This window comes from Podarcis bocagei, assembly GCF_964188305.1.
Source record: "Podarcis bocagei genome assembly, chromosome: 15".
In the NCBI taxonomy this organism is placed as follows: domain Eukaryota; kingdom Metazoa; phylum Chordata; class Lepidosauria; order Squamata; family Lacertidae; genus Podarcis; species Podarcis bocagei.
The window spans coordinates 37,321,818-37,345,690 of record NC_138141.1 but is presented as its reverse complement, the minus strand read 5'-3'; the positions used below and the strand labels follow the sequence as shown (position 1 = coordinate 37,345,690).

At 45.9% G+C, this 23,873-nt stretch overlaps 1 protein-coding gene and 1 long non-coding RNA gene across 14 annotated transcripts in view; one reads left to right on the top strand and one right to left on the bottom strand.

Annotated features, from left to right (window-relative positions):
• The window catches only part of RAP1GAP2 (RAP1 GTPase activating protein 2), a 201,174-nt gene extending 178,439 nt beyond the window's left edge, over window positions 1-22,735 (top strand). For all 13 annotated transcript variants that reach the window (XM_081172968.1, XM_081172976.1, XM_081172974.1 and 10 more), the window contains 11 exons: window positions 205-276; window positions 2,157-2,243; window positions 5,066-5,200; window positions 11,099-11,236; window positions 11,598-11,716; window positions 12,803-12,916; window positions 13,423-13,540; window positions 14,142-14,268; window positions 17,464-17,540; window positions 18,601-18,641; window positions 20,146-22,735. In XM_081172968.1, coding sequence (XP_081029094.1) covers window positions 205-276; window positions 2,157-2,243; window positions 5,066-5,200; window positions 11,099-11,236; window positions 11,598-11,716; window positions 12,803-12,916; window positions 13,423-13,540; window positions 14,142-14,268; window positions 17,464-17,540; window positions 18,601-18,609 — 996 coding nt within the window. In that variant the 3' untranslated portion in view covers window positions 18,610-18,641; window positions 20,146-22,735. The remainder of the gene's footprint in view (window positions 1-204; window positions 277-2,156; window positions 2,244-5,065; window positions 5,201-11,098; window positions 11,237-11,597; window positions 11,717-12,802; window positions 12,917-13,422; window positions 13,541-14,141; window positions 14,269-17,463; window positions 17,541-18,600; window positions 18,642-20,145) is intronic.
• LOC308574938 lies at window positions 10,116-12,796 on the bottom strand. Its single transcript, XR_014002650.1, has 2 exons — window positions 12,577-12,796; window positions 10,116-11,000 (listed from the first exon to the last, which is right to left on the bottom strand). It is a non-coding gene; the product is annotated as an uncharacterized lncRNA (long non-coding RNA).
• Window positions 22,736-23,873: the final 1,138 nt, after the last annotated feature.

The window sequence follows — 23,873 nt, the reverse complement described above, 5'->3', positions numbered from 1 at the left end:
CCACTTCAAGGCCCCAGCTGAGGTTGGTGGGGCAGTGCCCTATTTGTTGCAATGGACCAGCCTCTGATGAAGGCAGTACTTCTGTTTGTGCATTCTGGGTGCTCAATTTTTCTCTATCCGACTTTGTGCATTTATTCCCTGTGCTTTCCTATCCCCCCACCCCCATATAGGCTTTCAAATGTGTTTTTGCTTCATCCCGGATAGGTGGCTGTAACTGCACGAGAAGATGTCCCTGCGTTCGGTCCTCCGCTGCCAAACCCTTCTGTATTTCAAAAAGTAAGGAACGTTTACTAGCTTGCGGGCTAAATAGACCTCCTGCTTGTTTTCCCTGCAGGGACAATTGATGGCGATGATTTAGAGAATTTGTTTCCTGCTCTTCAGCCAAAACGGCTCCCAGAGTGGCTTACTTAAAATCAATTAAAGCAAGACAGTCTCTGCTTGCAGGCTTGTAATCCCAAAAAAACAACAACAACCCATGACACACAAGGGGAAGGGACAGGCGGAGAAGAAAGGGGGAAATCAAACTCAGGTACAAGTTTTTAACCTGGTGCATCCCATAATGACCAGCTGGTGCCTGGTGGAGCTGGTCTTCCAGTAAAGCTGGTGGGAGGAGCTCTGCTTTCTACGTCTCCCACTGAGGCAGTCTGATGGAATGACTGCTCTCAGTTACTTATTTCCCATGAAAGTGGTAGGGGGACATTTTCAGTGACTTGGCGGAGGTGGGGTACACTGGGCAAAATCTATCTCTATTCCCCCCCCCCATTGTAAGATGGCAGAGACTTAACATCCCCGCCCCCTTTAAGCTTCTGACACTGATGTCAGAAGGCGAAGATTGGGAGGAGAGGTGGGATGCTGAAGAGGCAACGGGGTTTTGTGAGCAGGGAGAGCGGGTGACAGAGAGCAGTTCAGCCTCCGAGGCTGAAGCAGAGGAGGGCAGGGCTAGAGGCTGCTGAAGAATTTGAGGAGTCTCCTTCTCCTGCAGCGACAAGCTCTGCTCTTTCTCCTGGTCTCCAAGAACCCACAGAGTAATGTGGAGGGTGGAACAGAGGTCAGAGGTGGGCAGACACAGTTTGAGACTGTTTAGGAAACATCCGGGAGAAGAGGAGCCTTAGAGAGGGAGGAAGGCAGGGGCCCTCAGTCCTGGAAACTGCTTCACAGGGGCAAGACCTGCTGGGAAAGCTTGTTGAGTTGTACGTTGCTTCCTCGAATAAGAGCCAGATTCATGACAGTGGAGCCCTGCGTCTTTTGTGCTTGACTCCAGCCCTGACACTATGCAATGTTTCTAAGATTCACTGCCAATCTAGTGTGCTGCTGCATGAGGGATGGGGTGTGTGTGCTGTCTTGTCCTTTGCCTCGGGCAGCAAAATTCCATAGGCTGGCTCCAGGGGCCAATAATATTACTGCAGCGGTGAATCCTTGGCTTTGGGACTCCGGAAGTGTGGTGTAGTGATTAGAATGTTGGACCTGCGAGACCATTGTTCAGATATTCCCCGCTTGGCCATGAAGCTGACTGGGTGACCCTGGGCCGCACTCAATGTCTCTCTGCCTAACCTCTACCTCACAGGATTTGCTGTGAGCCTAATATGGAAGGAGGGAGCAAACATGTACACCACTTTGAGCACTTTGGAGAAACGTCAGGGTATAAATGCAATAAAAGGGAACCCTGACCATTAGGTCCAGTCGTGACTGACTCTGGGGTTGCGTGCTCATCTCGCTCTATAGGCCGAGGGAGCCGTCGTTTGTCCGCAGACAGCTTCTGGGTCATGTGGCCAGCATGACTAAGCTGCTTTTGGTGAACCAGAGCAGTGCACGGAAACACCGTTTACCTTCCCGCCGGAGCGGTACCTATTTATCTACTTGTACTTTGATGTGCTTTCAAACTGCTAGGTGGGCAGGAGCAGGGACCGAGCAACGGGAGCTCACCCCGTCACGGGGATTCGAACCGCCGACCTTCTGATCGGCAAGTCCTAGGCTCTGTGGTTTAACCCACAGCGCCACCCGCGTCCCATAAATGCAATAAGAAACACAAATAAATAAGGATTTGGAAACTGTAGCCATGATCACTGGAGATTGCATCCAAAGAATATGAAACGGGCGTGGAGTTTCCAGCTTTCTTTCTGAGCCGTTCCTCTACTCCTTTATTTTCTCTCCTCCAGAACTCAGAATTTCGAGAGTTTCTCCTCACCAAGCTGATCAACGCAGAGAACGCCTGTTGCAAATCAGACAAGTTTGCAAAGCTTGAGGTAAGTTGGGTTGACCTGGAGCAGATTAGCAGGTGGAGGACCTCTTCACCTCAAATACTTCTTGCTTTGGAAACTCAGGTCATATCTGTTTATGAGGTGGTTATATGACCACAAGTTCTGCATTCATCCTGATTCCCTTGCAGAACATCTTCCCATTAGTCTTTCCTTCTTCCCACACTTTTCAAAACATTTCCTTTTCACTTTGCAAACCACAACAAAGTCTGGTTCTTTTTAAAAAGTAGATTTGTTGCACCCACGTAACCCAGCCAGATGGGTGGGGTATAAATAATATATTATTATTATTATTATTATTATTATTATTATTATTATTATTATTAGTGTTATGTACTGAAGTTCTCACCCTGGGCCAGCAGGGGGGTATTGTAGATAGTTATGCAAATGAAGGATCGAAAGTGACATTCAGTGATTGGATAGTTTTAGAAAGTTGTTACAGTAACATGGTACTGGAGCTCTATATAAGCAGGCTGACTGAGCCCTTCAGTTCAGTTCTGTCCTGGCCTGCGAATAAACAAGAGCTGTTTGAAGAATTGCTGTGTCGTCTGATATGTTCACCCACAACTTAACAATTATTATTATTATTATTATTATTATTATTATTATTATTATTATACCCTTTCATTCACCTTAAAGGAGCCAAGCTAAAGTTTTAGTATGTATTTGAATCCCACCTGAAAAATACTGGCAGTCTGGAGGCACGTTTATACAGCCTGTTTTTCAAGTAAATACCTTTAAGTTCTTCAGATAATTTTTTTTGAAATATTGTTGAGCTTCTTGCCTTTTACCCTACCAGTCCCAATGGCCACCAGCAACCACTGGAAATATTAATAAATTCCCCATGTAGCCTATCATTATTAGGGCTGTCACTTGCTCAAATAATTCCTAGCATATTAGTTATATGAGCCTTAGAGTGCAATCTTCTCAGGGAAGTGTGTATAGGTTTCCACTTTGTGTGTGCGTATACCCACCAATTAAACTTTGCCCTCCCTGATTAAAATTACCTCCCACTGATTAATCCACAAAGCTTTAGTTGATTAATCTTGCTTCATCTGCAGATTAAAGCTTGCAGCTCTATTAATTACATACTTATCGCCAATTAGCGGCTGAGCTGCATACAGGAGGGCTCAGTTTCCTGAAACAAATCTGATGGTTTCTCTTCATTCTGAAACCCCATGAGCTCTTGCTTTTTCACTGCTCTCTAGTTGTCCCAGGTGAAATTTCCACCAGTGGGGCGCTGGGTCATTACAATGAATAATAATAATAATAATAATAATAATAATAATAATAATAATAATAATAATTTATTTATTTATACAAACTCTGGGTGGCTCCCAACAGAATACTAAAAACACGATAAAAGATCAAACATTAAAAACTTCCCTAAACAGGGCTGCCTTCAGATGTCTTCTGAAAGTCAGATAGTTGTTTACTTCCTTGACATCTGATGGGAGGGCGTCACACAGGGTGGGCACCACTATCGAGAAGGCCCTCTGTGTGGTTCCCTGCAACCTCACTTCTCGCAGGGAGGGAAGCTCCAGAAGGCCCTCGGCGCTGGACCTCTGTGTCTGGGCTGGGGGTGGAGACACTCCCTCAGGTATGAAGCCTACTCAACCTACACATCTGCCAGTCTGCCAGCCCTCACCTGCTTAACTTCTAAATTACCACCAGCCCAGGGGGTTGGCATGGGCTGTCAGCTTCTTCCTCCTCCTTAATCTCAGCATTCCTCTTGTGGAACTCACCAGGGAGGAAGAGGACAGGGATGAAACTAGAATGAGCAGACCCTGCTGGCCATTGGCTTCTTCGCCACTTACTGGTGGTCTCCCTGCCTTCTCCTTCTAGTTTTGTCCCCATCCTCCTCCTTGCTGAGCTCTACAAGGGAAAACAGAGACTAAGGAGGAAGGTACTGAGATACCATCTCCTGGAATTGTTGTAAGTATGAAGGCAGGCAGGCAGGCAGGCAGGCAGGAGGCAGCTGAAGGGCAGGATGAGGCTGGGGGGACACCGTCCCAGCCACTCTTTTAAATATTTATACTTTTCAGGTTCATACATTTCACTGATTTTGAAATCATTTTGACATTTCAAAACTTGACTTCTTTCCCTCTCTTTCTGCAGTTCCTTAAATTTATTTTTAACATCTTCTGCATATCCTAATTAACTTATTTTGCTCATTTATTCATCTTCTCTCTCTCTCTCTCTCTCTCTCTATATATATATATATATATATATACACTCTTATAAGAGTATAACTGCAGGTTATTACAAAAATCTGCCAATTTTTTTTATCTGTTTACAGATTATCTGTAAATATTCAACGAACCATTTCCATTCTTTTATAAAAAAATTTTGTTATCTTTATTTCTTCTTCTTCCGATAAGTTTCGCCATTTCTGCATATTCCATAAGTTTTTTTCTCTGTTCTTCCTTTGCTGGGACTTCTTCTTTCCATTTCTGAGCAAGTAACATTCTTGCCACTGAAGTAGCATACATAAATAAGTTTCTACAAAGTTTAGGTAGGTCCGTTCCTATAATTCCCCAAAGAAAAGCTTCTGGTTTGCTTTTCTTTTTTTACAAACGCTATTTTAAACATCCTTTTCATTTCATTATATATCATTTCCCAGTAAGCCACCATCCCATTCACTCTAATGGAACCACTTCTAGGGGCTATGAGGCCACCCATAGCCTCTGGATTCCTCTTTGCCGAGGCTGTTGCAGCATCATGAGAACCCAACCTATCAATGCATTGCTACTATGCCCATGATCAGTTGTACCTTTAAAAGCCATTGTTGCCTCCCAACATGCTTTCAGGACCGGACGCGAGCTGCCCTCCTGGACAACCTCCATGACGATCTCCATATCCACACACAAATGATGTTGGGCTTGGGCTCTGAGGAGGACAAGCTGGAGAATGGGGCCCACGGAGGATTCTTGGAATCATTTAAGGTAACGGAGAAGCTTTGTTCTCAATTTCCGGTTTTCGTCAGGTCTGGGGCCTAGACTGCGGTGTGGGGGAAAGGGTTGAAGCTAGGACTGTGCACCAGATCTGGGCAAATCCAAGATCTTGAACCAAAATAGGCTGATATGGGATTTGGTCAAATTGGACTGAGGCAGCCTCATGTTGCCTGCAATTGGATCGGGTCCACTTGGAGCAGTCCAGTGCTGTAAAAAGGTGGCGGAGGGGTGTCTGGCGGCAAGGAGAGAATCATAGAATGTTTGGAATTGTGGTCCAAATTTGACCCAAATTTAGGGAACTCTGGTGTAAACTATACTGAACTAGATGGGCCAGTAATGTGATTCACAAAGGCAGCTTCCAAATAAGGCCATGGGGTGGGATCCTTTCTTCCTAGATCCCCGGCCTTTTCCTGCGCACCACACTATCTCCCCAGCTACAGCTGCTTGGAACATCTCCCAAAACCTTTGTCAGAAAGGACCATTTCGTTACAAGATACCCCCCTCCCCCCGAGACATGCTAACGCTTCTCTCTAATGCCTTCTCCGCGTTGATATGAAATTGGATTTCCTTGCTCTTTTGGCATTTCAGGGTGTCCCAGGGCTTGCGAGGAAAACAACTGTCGAAATAATTTTGCAGCTGCCTTTTTACCTCTGGACAGCTCTGCTGGTCTGCTTGATAGCTTATTTACTTCTCAGCGTGTTTCCCGTGTAGATATGTAATGGGACGAGAGACGGGGAAACAGACGGGTATCTCTCTCCCCTCCTCCTCCAGGACACAGCAAGGAATCACAGAAGTTCATTTTCACTTTGTTGCCACTTTCACAGACTGAGGCAATCAGATTTTTCTTTCCAGTTAGCTCTGAAGTCAGGCAGGTAGTGGTAAGTAGCTTGAAGTAACAACACAAAACTGTACGGATCTACTCAGAAGTAAGTCCCGCCTGCTTCAGGGGCTGTTGTTTCCTGCAAGGAGGTACTGGATTGTCCTCGGACTAGAAATGGGGGAGGAATTTGATTCAGTTCGCCCTTAAAGGCTCATCTACCTCATTCACGCTTTTTGAAACAATATGCAAACTGAAACGACCCTGGTTTTTTTGAAATTTTGCAAGGCCAGCCAGAAAAAAATGTCCAAGAATGCATATACCACTGTGAAAGTGTGCATGTAAGAAAATGCAGATATTGGTGAAAATAACAGAAGTGCATTACATAGGGGGAAATGGGATACAAGCAGAATTCCACACCAAAAGGCGAATCAGTTTTCACAAACTCTTTAAAAACAAACAAATCACAAACTGATGTGGAAATGTGGAGAAACGAACTTGAGATGTGGAAATTGAGGAACGCTTCCCAGTCTTTGTAACCTTCTTTCCTTGAATGCCCATCAAGGAGTACCTTCACTTGTGGATTCCTGGATTTTGTTTTCTGAAGCAGAGCAGACAACTTAAGAATGCTCTATTCTTTTATTGATTTCCGCCACTCCACCCAAAATAAATCTGCATGTGAACAGTTTCCAGTTCCTTCATTTACATCTCTTCTATGCATTTCCCCACTGCTCTATTGCCCATATAAAACATGGTTTAAAAAAGTAATATTGATATTATACTCATGGCTGCTTAGAGATTCTCAGTGGGCAGTACATTTTACTAATTCCTTTTGTGCTTTAATAAAACTCTATAAAGATGCAGTCTTGGCGTGATTGAATAGATACGGTTTTGTGAAGATATTTATTGAATGCTTTGACCTTGAAAACCCTTAATGGGTTGAGATGGAGGTGGTTTGGGGGCAGCATGACCAGTTTGACCAAACTGGACGCCATGCTGCAGGATCCTGTAGAATGGAGCACGAGAGGCAGGGGGAGCTGGATTCTAGCATTGCACAGGGCACCACTGAAATTTGTCCATCACTGCTCAGGACCACAATATTTGAAGGAGAGCCTCTTCCCATGTGCCTCTGCCTTGATATTGTCACCCCTCAGCTAGTGAGGCATGCTTGGCTGGCTGGAAGGAAAAGGGTGTTTTTCAACATAGGCCACTACAACCCATTGCCTACACACCCCAAAAGAAGCTTGCAGCAATTCTACCTGTGACCATGCAAGCTTCAAGACCAGCTTGCAATTGCATCATGCATCAGTGGCCGACTGAAGACATGGAAAATTGCTGGCTAATTGCAAACGCTTCTGTTCTGAAATTCAGAAACTTTATTCTAGAGAAGTTGGTATTCAGGAAGAGTGGAATTCAGGGCAGAGCAGGAACAATAAAAGCGTCTAATGTTGGGAGGTAGAGGGGGGAGGACTATTAAGAACATAAGAAAAGCCTGCTGGATCAGGAAAATGGCCCACCCAGTCCAGCATTCTGGGCGCACAGTGGCCAGCCAGATATGCTTGCCAGAAATGCAGAGAATCCCAACTCATGTGTTTGTGTTCAAGCATCGATTTCCCCTTCTCTCTCTGTTATATGTACAGAATACTAATAAACCGCAAACTGATCCTGTGTTCAGTGTTGATTTGTTTTGAAAACAATCAGACGTGTGTATTGTTGTCTCTGAAATGTGTGCAACTAGCTCTTGTTTTGATGTGAGCCATTCTGAAATAAGTAGCCCATCATTCACAGGGCTCATAAAACCCACAGAAGACAAGGGAGCTGATGCAAGAGAGCAGGAAAGTTTGGGTTCAGCAGGCTGATGAGGTCGCCACCAAGGGGCAATCCTGGATTACGAGGCAGAGGCAGAACCTGGTGTGATCTGGGAGAAGTCACAGAAGTATAGGGCTGAGGAAGCGACAGTCAACCTTGGCTGAAATCCTCCCAGTGAACGACAGCCCACCTCCTTCTGAGGCAGCACGTTGTATTGCCAATCAGATCCTACTGTTGGAAACTTTCTCCTAAAGTTGAGCTGAAATCTGCATCCCTCCAATTTCCATCCGTTTCTAACCTTGCCTTTTGGAGCGACAGAGGAAGGGTTACCACGATGTGACCTTGAAAGGCTGTGACCTTGGAAGATGGTGGACTCTCCTTCATTGAAGGTTTTTAAACAGAGGTTGGGTGGGCACTTGTCATGGATTCTTTAGCTGCAATCCTTGTGTTGCTGGGCTTGGACTAGATGAACCTTGGGGTCCCTCTGTGATTCTATGACTGCTCACCAACAGTCCTTTAATGGTCTCCCCTTTGAGGTCCAGAGATGACCAGGGACTGCTCCATCAACCTAGCTGCATCATGCATAGGGAATCCTCGTAAGATTCTCAATGTATGCTGCTTGAGGAGTAGGGCCAGAGGTATCTTTGCACATGTGCACACTCTCTCCCAATGCCAGTGTGGGGTTACCATCATCCACCCAGAGATTCTCATACCCACAGAAAGCTCTCCAGCTGCTACCAGTCAATGCAGAGATAATACTGAGCTAGATAGATCAAGGGTCTGACTGCCTTATACTAAGACAGCTTCCTGTTATGAAATGCTTGCCAACTTATGCCAGGAGATGAATGGAGGAAATGATCTGATAATGCTTCTTGAGCTATCAGCAAAACTATTGGCAACAATATCCTCTGGGAGCCACTCTGCAACTCATGGAGGGAGCATGGTGTGTCTCCAGTATACGGACAACACTTAGCTGTGCTGCCCCCTTGCATCTGGATCAGGTGCAGCACAGTTGTCTAGAGAAGGCAGAACCATAGAACTGTAGAGTTGGGAGGGACCCCCAGGGTAATCTAGTCCAACCCCTAGTGGTGCTTGAGGACCAACAAGCTGAAACTAAATCCTGACAAGATGGAGATGCTGTGGATTGGTAGATCTGGGGTCTAGGAACTGCACTCCCCCTGAAGGACCAGGCATATAGTCTGGGGGTCCTCCTGTCTCCTGCTTTGACCATTGAGGCCCAAGTGGCTTCACTGCCTGTTTCCATCTCCCCCTGGATTGCTAGCTGAGGCTGTTCCTGAGCTTGCAAAAACAACCCATCCTGTGGAAGCCTCCTAGTTAGATTACTGTTGAATCCTCTCTGTGGGGCTGCCCTCAAGGATGGTCTGCTGATTGCAGCTGGTGCAAAATACAGGTGCTGGACCATCAAGCAGTTTGGCTGCCTGGAACACATAACACTGGGTCCTAAAAGGTTTCCACTAGTTGCCCATATGCCCCAAGACCGTCTCTCTGAACTGAATGGCTTAGGAATCAGCTTTTATTTATTTAATTTTTTTGGAAGCACAACACTGTAACGTTAGCCAGATGTGGACTGGAATAAAAATCCCATTAAGGACCTCTCGAAGACTAGCAATGAGGGAGCCATTTCCCTAGGAAAGGAGTTCCAAAGTGCAGGGGCACCACCCAAAACGGTTTTTTGTTTTTTTTTTGCCTGTGGTACACTGTACACATCAGTTTAGAGCTGTCACTGGTAGCCCAGACGTCAGGGTATTTGATGCAGATCTTAGGTTGGACAGGCTCCTACAGGGGCAAGCATGTGCTCCTGTGCGCTGCTAAAGCATCACACAAAAATAATCTCAATGCAGTCATACTATGAGTATATCGAGAATGCACTCCTGCAAACCACCACACCAAAAGGATGGATATGCACAATGCTCTGTGCAAAGATACACTTACTGGGGACTTGAGCACTCTGTAACACCATACCAACTGTCTAGTTACAGTAAACAAACAATCTCTTTAACTATTGCAGTGAGCGCTCCTGTCAGAGGAGTCAAGTTGCGGGGGCGGGGCGGGGGGGGCGCCACACACATGTGATGTCTCAAGCATTGTGCAATGCATGATGCGCATCAGGAGGAGGTCGATAGTGGGAGGAGGCAAGGCCTAGCGAGGCCCAGCGAGGGTCACTGAGGCCACGAGGCTCGCCCCCCACTGCCACGAGACCCAGCCCCTCAAGCTTGGGGCGGGGGCAGGGCTCAGCCCAATCCCGACAGACTTCTTTAGGGGGGAGGGGAGGCTGAAGACACTTCAGCCCTATGGAGTTGGCGCCTATGGCTCCTGTTAACCTATTATGAACATAATTTGTACACTGCCTTTCATTTCATGAAGAAATTCCAAGGCAGCTCACAAACGAAAAATAACAAGAATCAAACTAATGATAAAAGAATACAGGTACCCTTCATTAATACAGATACTCAAGCAAGAACACCAGAGCATCTTAACTGTTAAAACAACAGCCAAAGGAAGAGCTTCAAGTCAGGGGATGCTTATCTAAACAGGTGTGTCTTAAAGAGTTGGTAGAATGTCAGTAAATATGAGGACTCCTGTATTTTGGGGGATCCAGCCAGCCAGCCACACCCTTTCCCACGCTACTCTATTCCTATTCAGTATTTCATGCCCACTGAGCATGCATGATCTACATTTGGCAGCTGCTCTTTTCACTCCTTAGTATTTCCCCCACAAATATTTTTGTACTGCTACAAACCTGTATTAACCACCCCTCCAAACCTCCCGATACCACCCTCTTATGTACTGATAATGTGGTTTCGGGTTGTTGTTTTTTTGGGTGACTTAAGATCCACAGTTTGCAATGTGTAGATTTGTTGTTGTTGTGTTGTTGTTTAGTTATTTAGTTGTGTCCGACTCTTCGTGACCCCATGGACCAGAGCACGCCAGGCACTCCTGTCTTCCACTGCCTCCCGCAGTTTGGTCAAACTCATGCTGGTAGCTTCGAGAAGACTGTTCCACCATCTCGTCCTCTGTCATCCCCTTCTCCTTGTGCCCTCCATTTTTCCCAACATCAGGGTCTTTTCCAGGGAGTCTTCTCTTCTCATGAGGTGGCCAAAGTATTGGAGCCTCAGCTTCACGATCTGTCCTTCCAGTGAGATACTATAGTACAAAATCGTGACGTTATTTCAAATGGTAAATTGTGGCAAATTTCTGATCAAGATCTTAACTTTCCACTTCTTCTTGTCACCCCTTGCCAGAGAGCCATCCGGGTCCGCAGTCACTCCATGGAAACCATGGTTGGGAGTCAGAAGAAGCATCAGAGTGGAGGAATCCCTGGTAGCTTGAGCGGAGGGATTGCGCACAACAGTGGCGAAATAACGAAGGCCACCTTTTCTGTAAGTGCAGTACAACTAGGGTGTGTCCACCCCTTGTTTGTGGCGGAACCTGGCTCTGCACAGCACTGACTGGCTGGCAGCCATGCTATCACAACCTCTTCTTCTCTGTGTGTTTCAAAACGTTCATTCCATTCCCCAGTCCAAAAAGGAGATGTACTCTTGATTGCATAAACCAAGTGTGTTTGTGTGTACAACAGTATCTTATGCAGTTATGGAAGATTTGGGGTATGTTTGGGATTATTTTATAGTCTTATATGCATTGCCAGTATGTAAAATAAAAAAAAATTAAGATTGCTGTGCAGTTCACAGGCAACTGTGAGCCTGGTAAAAGGGTTATAATTTTGTTTGCCTGTCTCCTCAGCCTCCGGTATCAGCAGCTACAGCCAAGAACCAGTCCAGGAGTCCTATAAAGAGGCGGTCAGGGCTGTTCCCTCGTCTGCACACTGGATCAGAGAGCCAGGCAGAGCCTCGGACTCGATGGTAACTTGCTCAGAACAGATGGATAGTTCTGGTGCAGTGCATTTCTGGAGCCATTGCAATACAGTGGTACCTCTGGTTATGAACTTAATTTGTTCCGGAGATCCGTTCTTAACCTGAAACCATTCTTAATCTGAGGTACCACTTTAGCTAATGGGGCCTCCCTCCGCCACGCCGCCGTTGTGCGATTTCTGTTCTCATCCTGGGGCTAACCTGAGGTTCTACTTCTGGGTTAGTAGAGTCTGTAACCCGAGGTGTTTGTAACCCGAGGTACCACTGTATGTTTTATTTTCGTTGTAGCCATAGCTTTCAAACTCTGCTGCCCCTGGAACAACATGAAAATTGTTGAGGGTTGAGGCAGACATCTTAACGATTTTCCCATTTGTTTAGTAGTTGTAATTAGTTGTGCTGGATGCTAGCGTGTTTACATTTATATATGTGTTTACTAGGAGCTGCACCCAGCTCCACCTGACCACCACCCCTCATCTCATGAAAGCCACTCTTCCTCTCACCCCATACTCTTTGCCAAAGCCACCCTTCTCTTGACACCTCACAAAAAACCCCCCTTCCCTTAGACTTTGCAATACTTCCACTCACTGGCCTGGGGCACCAGGCTGCTTATTCATATGACTTACTTGCTGGATTGCCTCCACCTCTGGTTCCCTTCTCCTCACCCTCCTATACTGCTGCTATGGCTCTGCAGCTCTGAGAGATCACTTTGTTGTCATGCTGTAGTGACACCTGTTGGCAGCCATGTGAACTGCAGCATGACAACATCATTAGCAAAACATTATTAGTAGAGATATTCCTGGCCTTCCTGCCAGCCACAAATTTATTCCTCTGAGGAAGGCAGAGATTCCTACCTCATCACTTCTGCTCTTCCTCACTTCAGGGACAGATCTTTGGGTTCAAAGAGTGATGGAGCAGTCACTGTACTGACAGCTCTGTACACACACACTTATTTATGCTGTACCTACCCAGCCTTACAGCCACATTTAAGACCTGCTGGAACAGAATGTTAACGGTATGAGAAGGCAAGATAGATTTGTTTGAAAGTTATGCTACTCTAGTGTTTTGCTCTTTTCATAGTGACAGTGGCTCAGGAACACCAAAGACCCCTGAAGGAGGACACACCTCTCAAGAAATTAGGTCCGAGGCCTCTTCGAACCCAAGCTCTCCAGAGATCTGTCCCAACAAAGAGAGGTAAGTAAACACAAGTCGCGTCCATACCATGTGTTGAAACTACATGGCTTCCCCCAAAGAATCCTGGGGGTTGTAGTTTGTAAAGGGTGCTGGGAACTATAGCTCTGTGAAGAGTAAACTACAGTTCCCAGGATTCGAGAGAGATTAATTGTTAAACCACTATAAAAACTATAGCTCTGGGAGGGGAATTGGAGTCTCCTAACAACTCTCAGCTACTCCTGAACAAACCACAGATCCCAGATCTGTGTCTGAGGGAGGTTCTGGCTGTTTAAAAGTGGTATCATTGTGCTTTAATTGTATAGTGTGAATTTGTGGATACAACCCAAAGTCTGAACCGGGGGGGGGGGGGGAGAGAACAAAAAAGAATGGCAGATGAGCTTTGGAAACAAGATGGGGTATTACAGAACACCAAATCCTGGGGGAGGAATTCAGAGATGGAGATTTTTCTAAGCTCCATCACCACCATCGAGCTTTAATTTTCTGCCTTCTTCTCCTTTGACTTCCAGGCCATTTATTAAACTCAAAGAAAACGGAAGGTCAAACATCTCCCGTTCCTCCTCAAGTACCAGCAGCTTCAGCAGCACGGCAGGGGAGAGTGAAAATATGGAAGAATACGAAAGCCTGGTAATAATGCAGTTTTCGCTTCCCAATATTGACTGGTCTCTCAGGGGGCCAATGTTCCTGAGCCGGTTGACATTTGCATAAACCAGGAGGCACACGGCTGCCCCCATCTTATCCTTGGGCACAATATCATTTCAGCCTCTTAGTCTCGCAGCCACATACATCTTTCCGACACGCCAATGAGCCAGGGGTCGCCAGCCTTCTTGGCCCAGGGGGCGCTTTTGTAATTGTGCCGTGTGTCACAAAATGGCTGCCATGGGGCAAATTACAAAATGGCCAGCGTGGTGCATGTGGAACATTCCAAAATGGCTGCCATGGTTTGTTTGGCATAATGAGTTTTGCATAGGAGAGGACCAGCCAGGCACGGATTAAGATAAACAAACATTCCCTTGCGTGTTGTGGTTTTTGAGGGGATAGTTCCTGAGACCTTTTGCGGATACCGTAGGAGGAACTGGCTGGCACATGGGCACTTGCAGGCGCCATGTTGGTGACCCCTGCCCCAATCACATAGTTCCCCCTCCTCAAAAATACTCCAGGAACAAAAGGTGTGTTGCACTTTGCCATCAAGCCTCCAACTCTCTTCCTTTCCCTCAATCTCCCTCAGGGCAGCCAGCCTTCCACAGCGTCACCATTCAAGCAAGACGTCTTTGTCTACAGCCCTTCCCAAAGTAACGAGAATCCGGCTCTGGCATCTGCCGCCACACCGGTAATAATGAGCAGGAGCCCAACAGGTGAGTTGGGCAAAAGTTACCCAGATGGTATTAGTAGGAGCCTGGTGGTAGTTATGGCCTGCGCTGGATTTCGGGCAGTGTGGGTGTTGAGCTGAGGGGGTGCAAAAATTGAGAAGATCCATAATTGAGAAGATCCATTTGGAGGTGCCAAGTTTGGGGCCCACTCACGTTACCAAAGTCCACCCCTAGTTATGGCAGTAGATGTCTTATGACTCAGCTACATTAGTTTTAAAAAAAAACACCCAGCATTTTGAATGCGTTATAAACATGCAACACCAGATGGTGCTGGAGAGCGAAGAAAAAATATTTGCGGTTTTCCATAGCGGGTTTTCTTTTGTTAAAATGATTTAGTTTCTGGCTTATTTATAGCACCCCCCCCCCGTGTAGATCCACCCTCAGTCAGACACGTTGGGTGGCAATTTTTTCCTTCTGTCCTCCACCTTTGAACTTGTACTTTTTTATATAGTTATCTGTCTGTGGGTGCTAAATGGTTGGGTTCAATAGATGTTTGAATTTAATTAGAGCTTGAGTGTGAAAAGGGAATGTCAGACGTGTGTGTGTGTGTGATAGGTTGTGTAGCCCCACTTCGAAGCCCCTGAAAGTAACATGCGACTAAGTCAGACCCTGTATACTGAGTAGGATGCTAACTATTGCAAATCCAATGAAATCATCACGTGTAAGACAAGTGTAAAAGTTGATTAACTCCGGCTAATTTCCTTCATGGTTGTGATGGCCTGGGGATAATGATACATTAGTGCACCAAAAGGAGTACAGTGGTGCCTCGCAAGACGAAAAGAATCTGTTCCGCGATCTCTTCGTCTTGCGGTTTTTTCGTCTTGCGAAGCAAGCCCATTAGCGGTTTAGCGGATTAGCGCTATTAGCGGCTTAGCGGGCTTAGCGGATCAGCTGTTAAGCGGCTTAGCAGCTTAGGATCAGCTGATAAGCGGCTTAGCGGATCAGCTGATAAGCGGCTTAGCGGATCAGCTGTTAAGCGGCTTAGCGGCTTAGGATCAGCTGATAAGCGGCTTAGCGGCTTGGGAAAAAGGGGGGGAAGGAAAAAACCCCCGCAGGAACTCGCAAGACATTTTCATCTTGCGAAGCAAGCCCATAGGAAATTCATTTTGCGAAGCACCTCCAAAACGGAAAACCCTTTCGTCTAGCGGGTTTTCCGTCTTGCGAGGCATTCGTCTTGCGGGGCACCACTGTAGGGCCTTTGCCACCTTGAACTATTTAGAAAAAAGGTGGGCTGTAAATAATAGAATTGTAGAGTTCGAAGGCACCCTGAGGATCATCTAGTCCACCCGCTGCAACGGAGGAATATGTAGCTGTCCCAAATGGACACCATGCTCTAACCAACTGAGCCATCTAAACTGACATGAAATGTACAGTAATAATAAGTAATAATAATTTTAAAAAATCAAGCAGAATCAGTGCACATGTAAGATCAGAATGTGCTGGGCTGCCTTGAAACCACCCTACTTATCTGTGACAAGTTTCCCTTAGCTCCCCATGAGGCTCTTACAGTGACAAAAATAGAAATTTGCTTCACCCGATTAACCAACTTGGATTGCTCTCGATGATTAGTAAGCACACCTGCATGGCTGTGGCGCTGTGGAGAAATCAGCATATATAAAAAAGGGTCTGTTTTGTCACATAGATCAACCTAGGAAAAAGAGGAAGAAGATCTTCAGGTCTCCTTTCCTTCTCTCTCACCCTCATTTTATTTGCACCCCCCTCCCACTCCTTTCATCAAAAATTTCAATAATTGGTTAAGCATTTCATTTTCGGTTGCTCTCCTCCTGACAATCAGATGTTCGCTTGTAAAAGATAATCACTGGAGAGTCCTACTTAGAAGTAAGCCCCAGTGAGGTTGAGCAGAACTTGCATTCAAGGAAGTGGGTTGAGACTGCAGCCGTATTGCCTCTTTTCCTGGGCAATTTATATTATTATTATTATTATTATTATTATTATTATTATTATTATTATTATTATTATCAATAATTTTTTTATTTATACTTTTCAAGTTTATACATTTCACTAATTTTACAATCAAACTTGACTTCCTTCCCCCTCTTTCTGCGGTTCCTTAAATTTGTTTTTAATATCTTCTGCATATCCACATTAACTTAATTTGCTCATTTATTCGTCTTCTTTAAATATATGCTCTTATAAAACCGCAGGTTGTTACAGTAATCTTGCCAGTGTTTTTATCTGTTTACAATTTATCTGTAAAGATTCAATAATCCATATTTTTTTATAAAAAAAATTGTTATCTTGATTTCTTCTTCTTCTGGTAAGTTTTGCCATTTCTGCATATTCCATAAATTTTTGTATCCATTCTTCCTTTGCTGGGACTTTTCCTGGGCAATTCTTAACTAATCTGAAATAATGAAAGACTCTAACCCTGCGTACATCACAATAAAGTCAAAGCACATGGCTCCCCCCTCCCCCCAAATCCTGGAAACTGTAGTTTGTTAAAGGTGCTAGGAATAGTAGTTCTGTAAGGGGTAAACTACAGTTCCCGGGTTGGCTTGGGGAAAGTCATGTGAGCAGGGGGCCCTCCTCCCACTTCCAGGCCACTGCAAAATTAATACATTGTTGTTTCCATTTTAACAGTGGTCTTCTGTTAAACTAAACCGGTTCCAGTCTGGTTTAGATTCATTCCATTAAATCTGGGGTAGCCAAACTGGTGCCCTCTAGACAGGGACGCGGACTTATAAAAAATATTGGGGGGCCCCGGGAAAGCTCATGAATAATAAATAAGCTCATGAATATGCAATTAAAGTGGCGCCGCCTCCTCGTGAGCGAATAGGGGAGAGCGTGCTGCGCCTATTAATCAGCTCCGAAGGAAATTGGGTGGAGCTTTTGCTCGGGAGGGAGGGCAGGAGGCATGCAGCCCGACCCTGTGCATTTTGGGCTGGGGGAGGGGCGGCGATGGCGCTCTGCTGGAGGGCCGCCGGAGATTATTGGGGGGGCGGGGCCCCCTCAAGCTCGGGCCCCCTCAAGCCCCATGGAGTCGGCGCCTATGCCTCTAGATGACATCAACTCCTATCATTCCCAGACAGGAATGATCAGGAATGACAGGGGTTGTGATCCAGCGACATTTAGAGAGCACCTCATTGGTGACTCTTGAGTTCAATCATTTGAAGCAAACACCTTTTTTTTTCACTGGGTTATTATTATTATTTCAAACAGATATGAAGAGCAGGAATTCTCCGAGGTCAAATCTTAAATTTCGTTTTGATAAACTTAGCCATTCAAGTTCTGGCCCGGTAAGTTTGAACGTATCAATCAAGCCTGAGACTTAAGACATTGGTCAATCTACAGCTGGGGAACCTTTGGCCTTCTGGATTTTACAGGAACTACAACTCCCATCATCCCCTGCCATTAGCCATGCCTGCTTGGGCTGATGGGAGTTGTAGTTCAGCAAACATAAGAATACAAGAAGAGCCTGTACATTGGCCCGTCTAGTCATAGAATGAGAAGGACCCTGAGGACCATCTAGTCCAAAGCCTTGCAACGCAGGAATACGCAGCTGTTCCATACAGGGATCAAACCTGCAACCTTGGTGTTACCAGCACCACGCTCTATCCAATTGAGCTATCCAGGCCCTGTTCTCACAGAGGCCAACCATATGTGTATGTCCCAAGGGGAGGCTCACAAGCATGACATGAGTGAAGCAGCAATCTCCCCATCTTCAGTTCCCAGCAACCAGGATACAGAAAAGTTGGGAAAGGTTCAGAAAAGGGCCGCCAAATTGATCAAAGGGAATGGAGCAACTCCCCTAGGAAGGAACATTCAGGACTTTTTTTTTTAGTTTAGAGAAAAGGCGGGTAAAAGGCAACAAGATTGAAGTTTAGGAAATTATGCATGGGCAGGAGAAACTGAATAGAGAAAAGGTCTCCCCTCCGCAGTCTCTCATAACGCCGGAAGGCGTCCAAAGAAGATTGTGGAAGATAAAGGAAAATTTCACGCATAGTTAAACAGTGGAACTCACTGCCACATGAGGCAGTGATGGCCACTAACTTGGACGGCTTTAAAATTCCTGGAGGCAAAGGCTATCAGTGGCTACTAACCATGATGGCAATGCTTCTAAGGACGTAATAGGAATAGCCCTCCTGGATCAGGCCTGCCTTCACAGTGGCCAACCAGAAGGCTGTGGGAAACTAGACAGCGGAATACAAGTTCCATGATCCCATACTTCTGGCCATGCATGGGGTGGGTGGGGGCCAATTGGAGGTGGAGTCCACACACCTGGAGGGCAACACATTGCTGCAATAGAGCAAATGAGGCATGAAGTGAAGTCAGCCGATCCTTTTCCTTTCCTTGCAGACACATTAGCTGATGGATAAGACTACAGACCTCCCAAAAAGGTGAGTCGGTTGGGCCAAGGTCTCACAAAGATGGTCTTCCTGTTCCTTCTGTTTTCTGTTTTTGCATCCAGCAGGAGGTAAGAGGCATGGGTGCTGAGGAGGGGGGTGGCAGGGGCTTCCCCACCCCAAATTTAAATGAAGGGGCCAGGTCCCCTCAAAGTTCTGTGGCAGCTGGGTACACGTGCTGCAGGGCGTGCTGATGTTGTGTGCACACATCACGCACATTGCAGGGCATGCTAACGTCACGTGGCCCAGGGCCCCCCAACCACAGGGGCAAGGCAGTTCATGTGGGGTGAGGGAAGGCTGATTCTGTCCAGAACCCAGACTTGAACCCAGATTGAAGTTGATCCACATAACCAGTTACCACCCAGGAACGCTTGCAGTTGTTCCACCACAAACTATTGCAACACATTCTATGTAGGGCTACCTTTGAAGGTGACTTGGAAACTACAACTAATCTAGAATGTGGCAGGTAGGCTGGTGACTGGGAGCGGTCGCCAGGACCATGTAGCACTGGCCCTAAAGGATCTCCATTGGCTCCCAGTATGTTTCCGAGCACAATTCAAGGTGTTGGTGCTGACCTTTAAAGCCCTAAACGGCCTCGGTCCTGTATACCTGAAGGAGCGTCTCCACCCCCATCGTTCTGCCCAGACACTGAGGTCCAGCTCTGAAGGCCTTCTGGCAGTTCCCTCACTGCGAGAAGTGAGGTTACAGGGAACCGGGCGGAGGGCCTTCTCGGTAGTGGCGCCCGCCCTGTGGAATGCCCTGCCACCAGATGTCAAGGAAATAAACAACTATCTTACTTTTAGAAGACATCTGAAGGCAGCCCTGGTGTAAAGGAGATAAAGAACTACACAACCTGAAGGCAGCTCTGTAAAGGGATTTTTAAAAAAATGTTTAATGTATTATTATGTTTTTATGTGTGTTGGAAGCCGCCCAGAGTGATTGGGGCAATGCATTCAGATGGGCAGGGTACAAATAATAATAATAACAATAATAATAATAATAATAATAATAATAATAATAATAATAATAATAATAATACTCCGCCGCCTTCCCCGCCAAAAGTGGTATTGGTAACTGGCAGGTAATTACTGAACAGCATTAAGTTCATGGTGGGCTTTTCAAGGATCAGGTGTACAACAACCTTTTTAAAAGCAGTGGGCCCCACTCCATCATGCAGTGATACATTTGACTCAGTTCCTGTGTGCAGTGGCTAGGCCTATCCTACAAGGAAACCATTGTACCACGCACCATGTGGCAGCCATTTAATGCCATGTGCACGCCTCACTTTCTCAACATTTCAAATGCACCCACTGCCCCACTAAAGCTTGATGATCTCTGGACTAAGGCTTCTAACCCTGTGGACATCTGATTGGGAGTAAGCCCCATTGCTATGCTGTGTGATGCCTTCTGCTGCAAAACAAATATACATTCAGTGTGAATATTAAGTGTACCCCTGCCTAGCTAAGGACCATCTAATTTCTTTCCTCCTCTTTTCCAGGGCATTTCTGTTCGGGTTTTTTCTTCCTTCCTTCCTGTTTTTCTTACGTGAAAACGCTCTTTTCGACTGACAACGTCCGCCCGCCACACTATGCGCCACTGCCACGTATGAAATGTGCTTCACCCAGGCAGATGTTCCCATACGACCCTGAGGGAGCTGCTACCTTGCCACGTCTCGGCTGGGATAGATGCCCCGGGAGATGAACCTGACAGGTTGTGGGACTCTCTTCCCTCGCCGACTCCTGTCTCTGCTCCGTCCCTCGTGATCCAAAGGACATCTGGGGAGAGGAGACGGGTTTGCTGCTGACATTATACTTGAACCCGCTTCTTACCCTGTTTCCGTTCGGTATTCTGAAATCTGCAAATCCAGTGTGCTCCTTGTCCTTAATCGTAGCTGTTTGACTGAAGGTCATGCTCGCTGCTCTCCTGGTGATTTGAGAAAGTTACTTTGGTTTTCTAAAAATAATCACTCATAGTGATATTATAGGCTAATTTCTCCCCTTCCCAGGGCCTAAAGTCAAGTGTCCTTTTTCTAATGCAAATGGACTTGTTCTGCAAGTGGGACATCTTCCCCTTGAAAGACAGGCCTCAGCCAATTCAGAATGTGGAATCTTTTCTCCTTACTTAAGTCCTGCTCTACTCCTTATCTCTCTTCCCTCCCCAAGCCCAGTTCTAGAATATAAGAAGGGACTTGCTGGACCAAAGGTGTGTGTGGCCCAGTCCTCACCCTTCGGCAGCACCCTGCCTGGGAACCTGGGAGCCTAATTCAGCTACCGGAGCTGAAAACCAACAGCAAATTTCTCCTCCCCCACTGAAAGTGTCTAATCTCCCCCTAAAGCTATTGTAGCGAATGGCCATCAGAACATCTTGTGGCTAGGAGTTCCATAGAGTGGGTTTTTGGAAGACGCTTTATGTGTGGAGATCAGTGCACACTGATCAACGCACAGTCTTCGCAGTAAGGCACTGTTCTGATGGCATGAGTAACACAACAACTGGTAGTTTCTTATCTGCTGCAGTCTTCATCTGCCTTCACAGTCGTTGTAACTTACCGCTTGCTATCTTCCACCTGTTCTGCTGTTGAGGACTTATTGGAGCATTCTTTGTCTTGCTTCTCTCCCTTGACCTTTCAGCTGTACTAATACGCCTATAAAGGGCAACTGAGCTCCTAAGTGAGCCTAATTTTTATTTCTGGGCTGACTTGAGAGGCTCTGACCACCCCCCATGTGGTCAAGCCATGGTCATCACTGTCCACGAATTTGGCACCGATGAGACTAGGCTGCTATTGAATATTTGATTGTGTGTGAGAAGAATCAAGGCTGCCTTCTCCTGTGGGCCATATTAACGCAACAAGATGGCGGCCATGCTAACTGGGCCCAATGGCAGTTGTAGTCCAAAAGAGCTAGAGGACTACTGTTTGGGGAAGATTGCCTTAAAGCAGGTGTAGGGAACCTTCACTGGCCCACTGGCCAGATTTAGCCCACCAAGTCTCCCCCATTTGGCCACTGAGGTGGTTTCCCCCAAACCACAGTCATATGTGGCATCGAGGGTGGGGCAGGCAGAAAGCAAGCTTGAACTTTATGACATCAGGTGATTGGCAGCTGGGTGGTCCTGCCCACGTCAGAGTTGACCTGCAGAGTAGGGGGTGAGGAAATAAAGATCTGGTACTCTGGGCCAAAATGGTTCACAAATCACCTTGAAATGCTTCCAGAATTCTGTAGGGCAGGGATGAGGAAACTGTAGCAGTGAAATTTCCTCAAAAAGGGCGTTTCTCCAGCTCTTTGCTCATTTTGGTTGCTCCTTTCTGCACCTCTTACCCCCCCCCACACCAGTGTTGTCCCCCCCAGGTCCAATGACCTACTGTGCCTGATATCTCCACCTTCTATGAATTTATCCTGATTCCCTACAAAAGTCAACTGTCATCATGTCTTCTTGGCAGCAAAATATGTGCTGCTGCAAAGAAATCCTTTTTTGTCTGCGCAGAACCTGCTGCTGGTAAATATCATTTGCCAATTCTGCATTCTAGAGTTTGGAAGAAGGGAGAAAAATGCACATTTTTCTTCCTTGAAACTCCACAATTCCATTTCTCCTTGAATTCTAAAATAATTTTGTTTTTGTTGGGTGAAAAAACAAAACATACAAAGCATGCATTTCACTTTTCTTCTTTCTCTTCTTCATGGTTGTAGCATGGTATTTAAAATGATCTCCCGCGAAGGAAAATGCTGGATTTTGTGGTTATCCAAAAGGTCTCATTCATTTCAACAGAGCAGGAAAATTTTCCTCTTAATTAGGCTCCTAATGAAAAGAAAAAATGATAGTTGCAGGGAGTGTGAGTGTGTGAGAGAAAAGCAGAATTCTTTTTCGAAAGGTCTCTGACAAAATGAAATATAATTCTTTTGTTTGTGAGGAGGCGACGCTTTGTAGCCGGTTGCTGATGTACGTTGTAAATAATGTATATTTAATTTATTGCTACGGTAGCCTCTTGTATTTGTTATTGTATAAAACAAATTCTACAGAAAGGTCAGAAATGTATATTTTGTTGCTTAAATGTGTCTTTGCAAAATTCACAATTAAAATAAAATATTTTGTGTCTATCGGTGTCTTAGGCTTTTTGTTCATGCAGGCGTCACAGGGGGGAGGATGAAGGAACATGAAGACAGGTGTGTGTCACAGTGTTTAGACCCACCCCCTGGCCCCCCTGCCCCCCCCTTTCCGGCCAACATGGGAAGATCTCACCAAAATCCCATTCAGGGCCAGATTTAGGTTTGATTAGGCCCTAAGCTACTGAAGGTAATGGGGCCCTTTATATGTCCAGCTGTCCATTGCCAACAACAAATTGTCACTGTTTTGTGTGTGTTGAATATATGCTGTATATGACACCTTTCTGCAGAGCCTGCAAGACGGAACTGTTCTGCCAGGCCTTTGGTTGGATCCCAGTATGACCCTCCTCTCTTTATAAGACCCTGCATGTAAGTGGTCTCCCTAACTCTTCCCACCGGCTCATATAAGACCAGCACAAATAGCTAAGACTCGCACAAATAACACAAATGGGAAGAGTTGGGGACTGGTGAGCACTTATTGCTCCTAACTCCTATAGTTATAATTCGTGGGTTGCCATCTGATGTTATTCTGATCTTAATTTAATTTTAAGCTGTATTTTAATCAATTGTTTGATTTTATGTTTTTAATGTATTATATATTTTGATGTTAGCCGCCCTGAGCCCGGTCCTGGCCGGGGAGGGCGGGGTATGTATAAATTAATTTTTATTTATCATAACCCGTTGCTGGAAACTTTCTCCCAAAGTTGAGCTGATATCGTTCCTGTGTCCAGTTCTGGGCACCACAGTTCAAGAAGGACACTGACAAACTAGAACGTGTCCAGAGGAGGGCAACCAAAATGGTCAAAGGCCTGGAAACGATGCCTTATGAGGAACGGCTAAGGGAGCTGGGCATGTTTAGCCTGGAGAAGAGGAGGTTAAGGGGTGATATGATAGCCATGTTCAAATATATAAAAGGATGTCACATAGAGGAGGGAGAAAGGTTGTTTTCTGCTGCTCCAGAGAAGCGGACACAGAGCGATGGATCCAAACTACAAGAAAGAAGATTCCACCTAAACATTAGGAAGAACTTCCTGACAGTAAGAGCTGTTTGACAGTGGAATTTGCTGCCAAGGAGTGTGGTGGAGTCTCCTCCTTTGGAGGTCTTTAAGCAGAGGCTTGACATCCATATGCC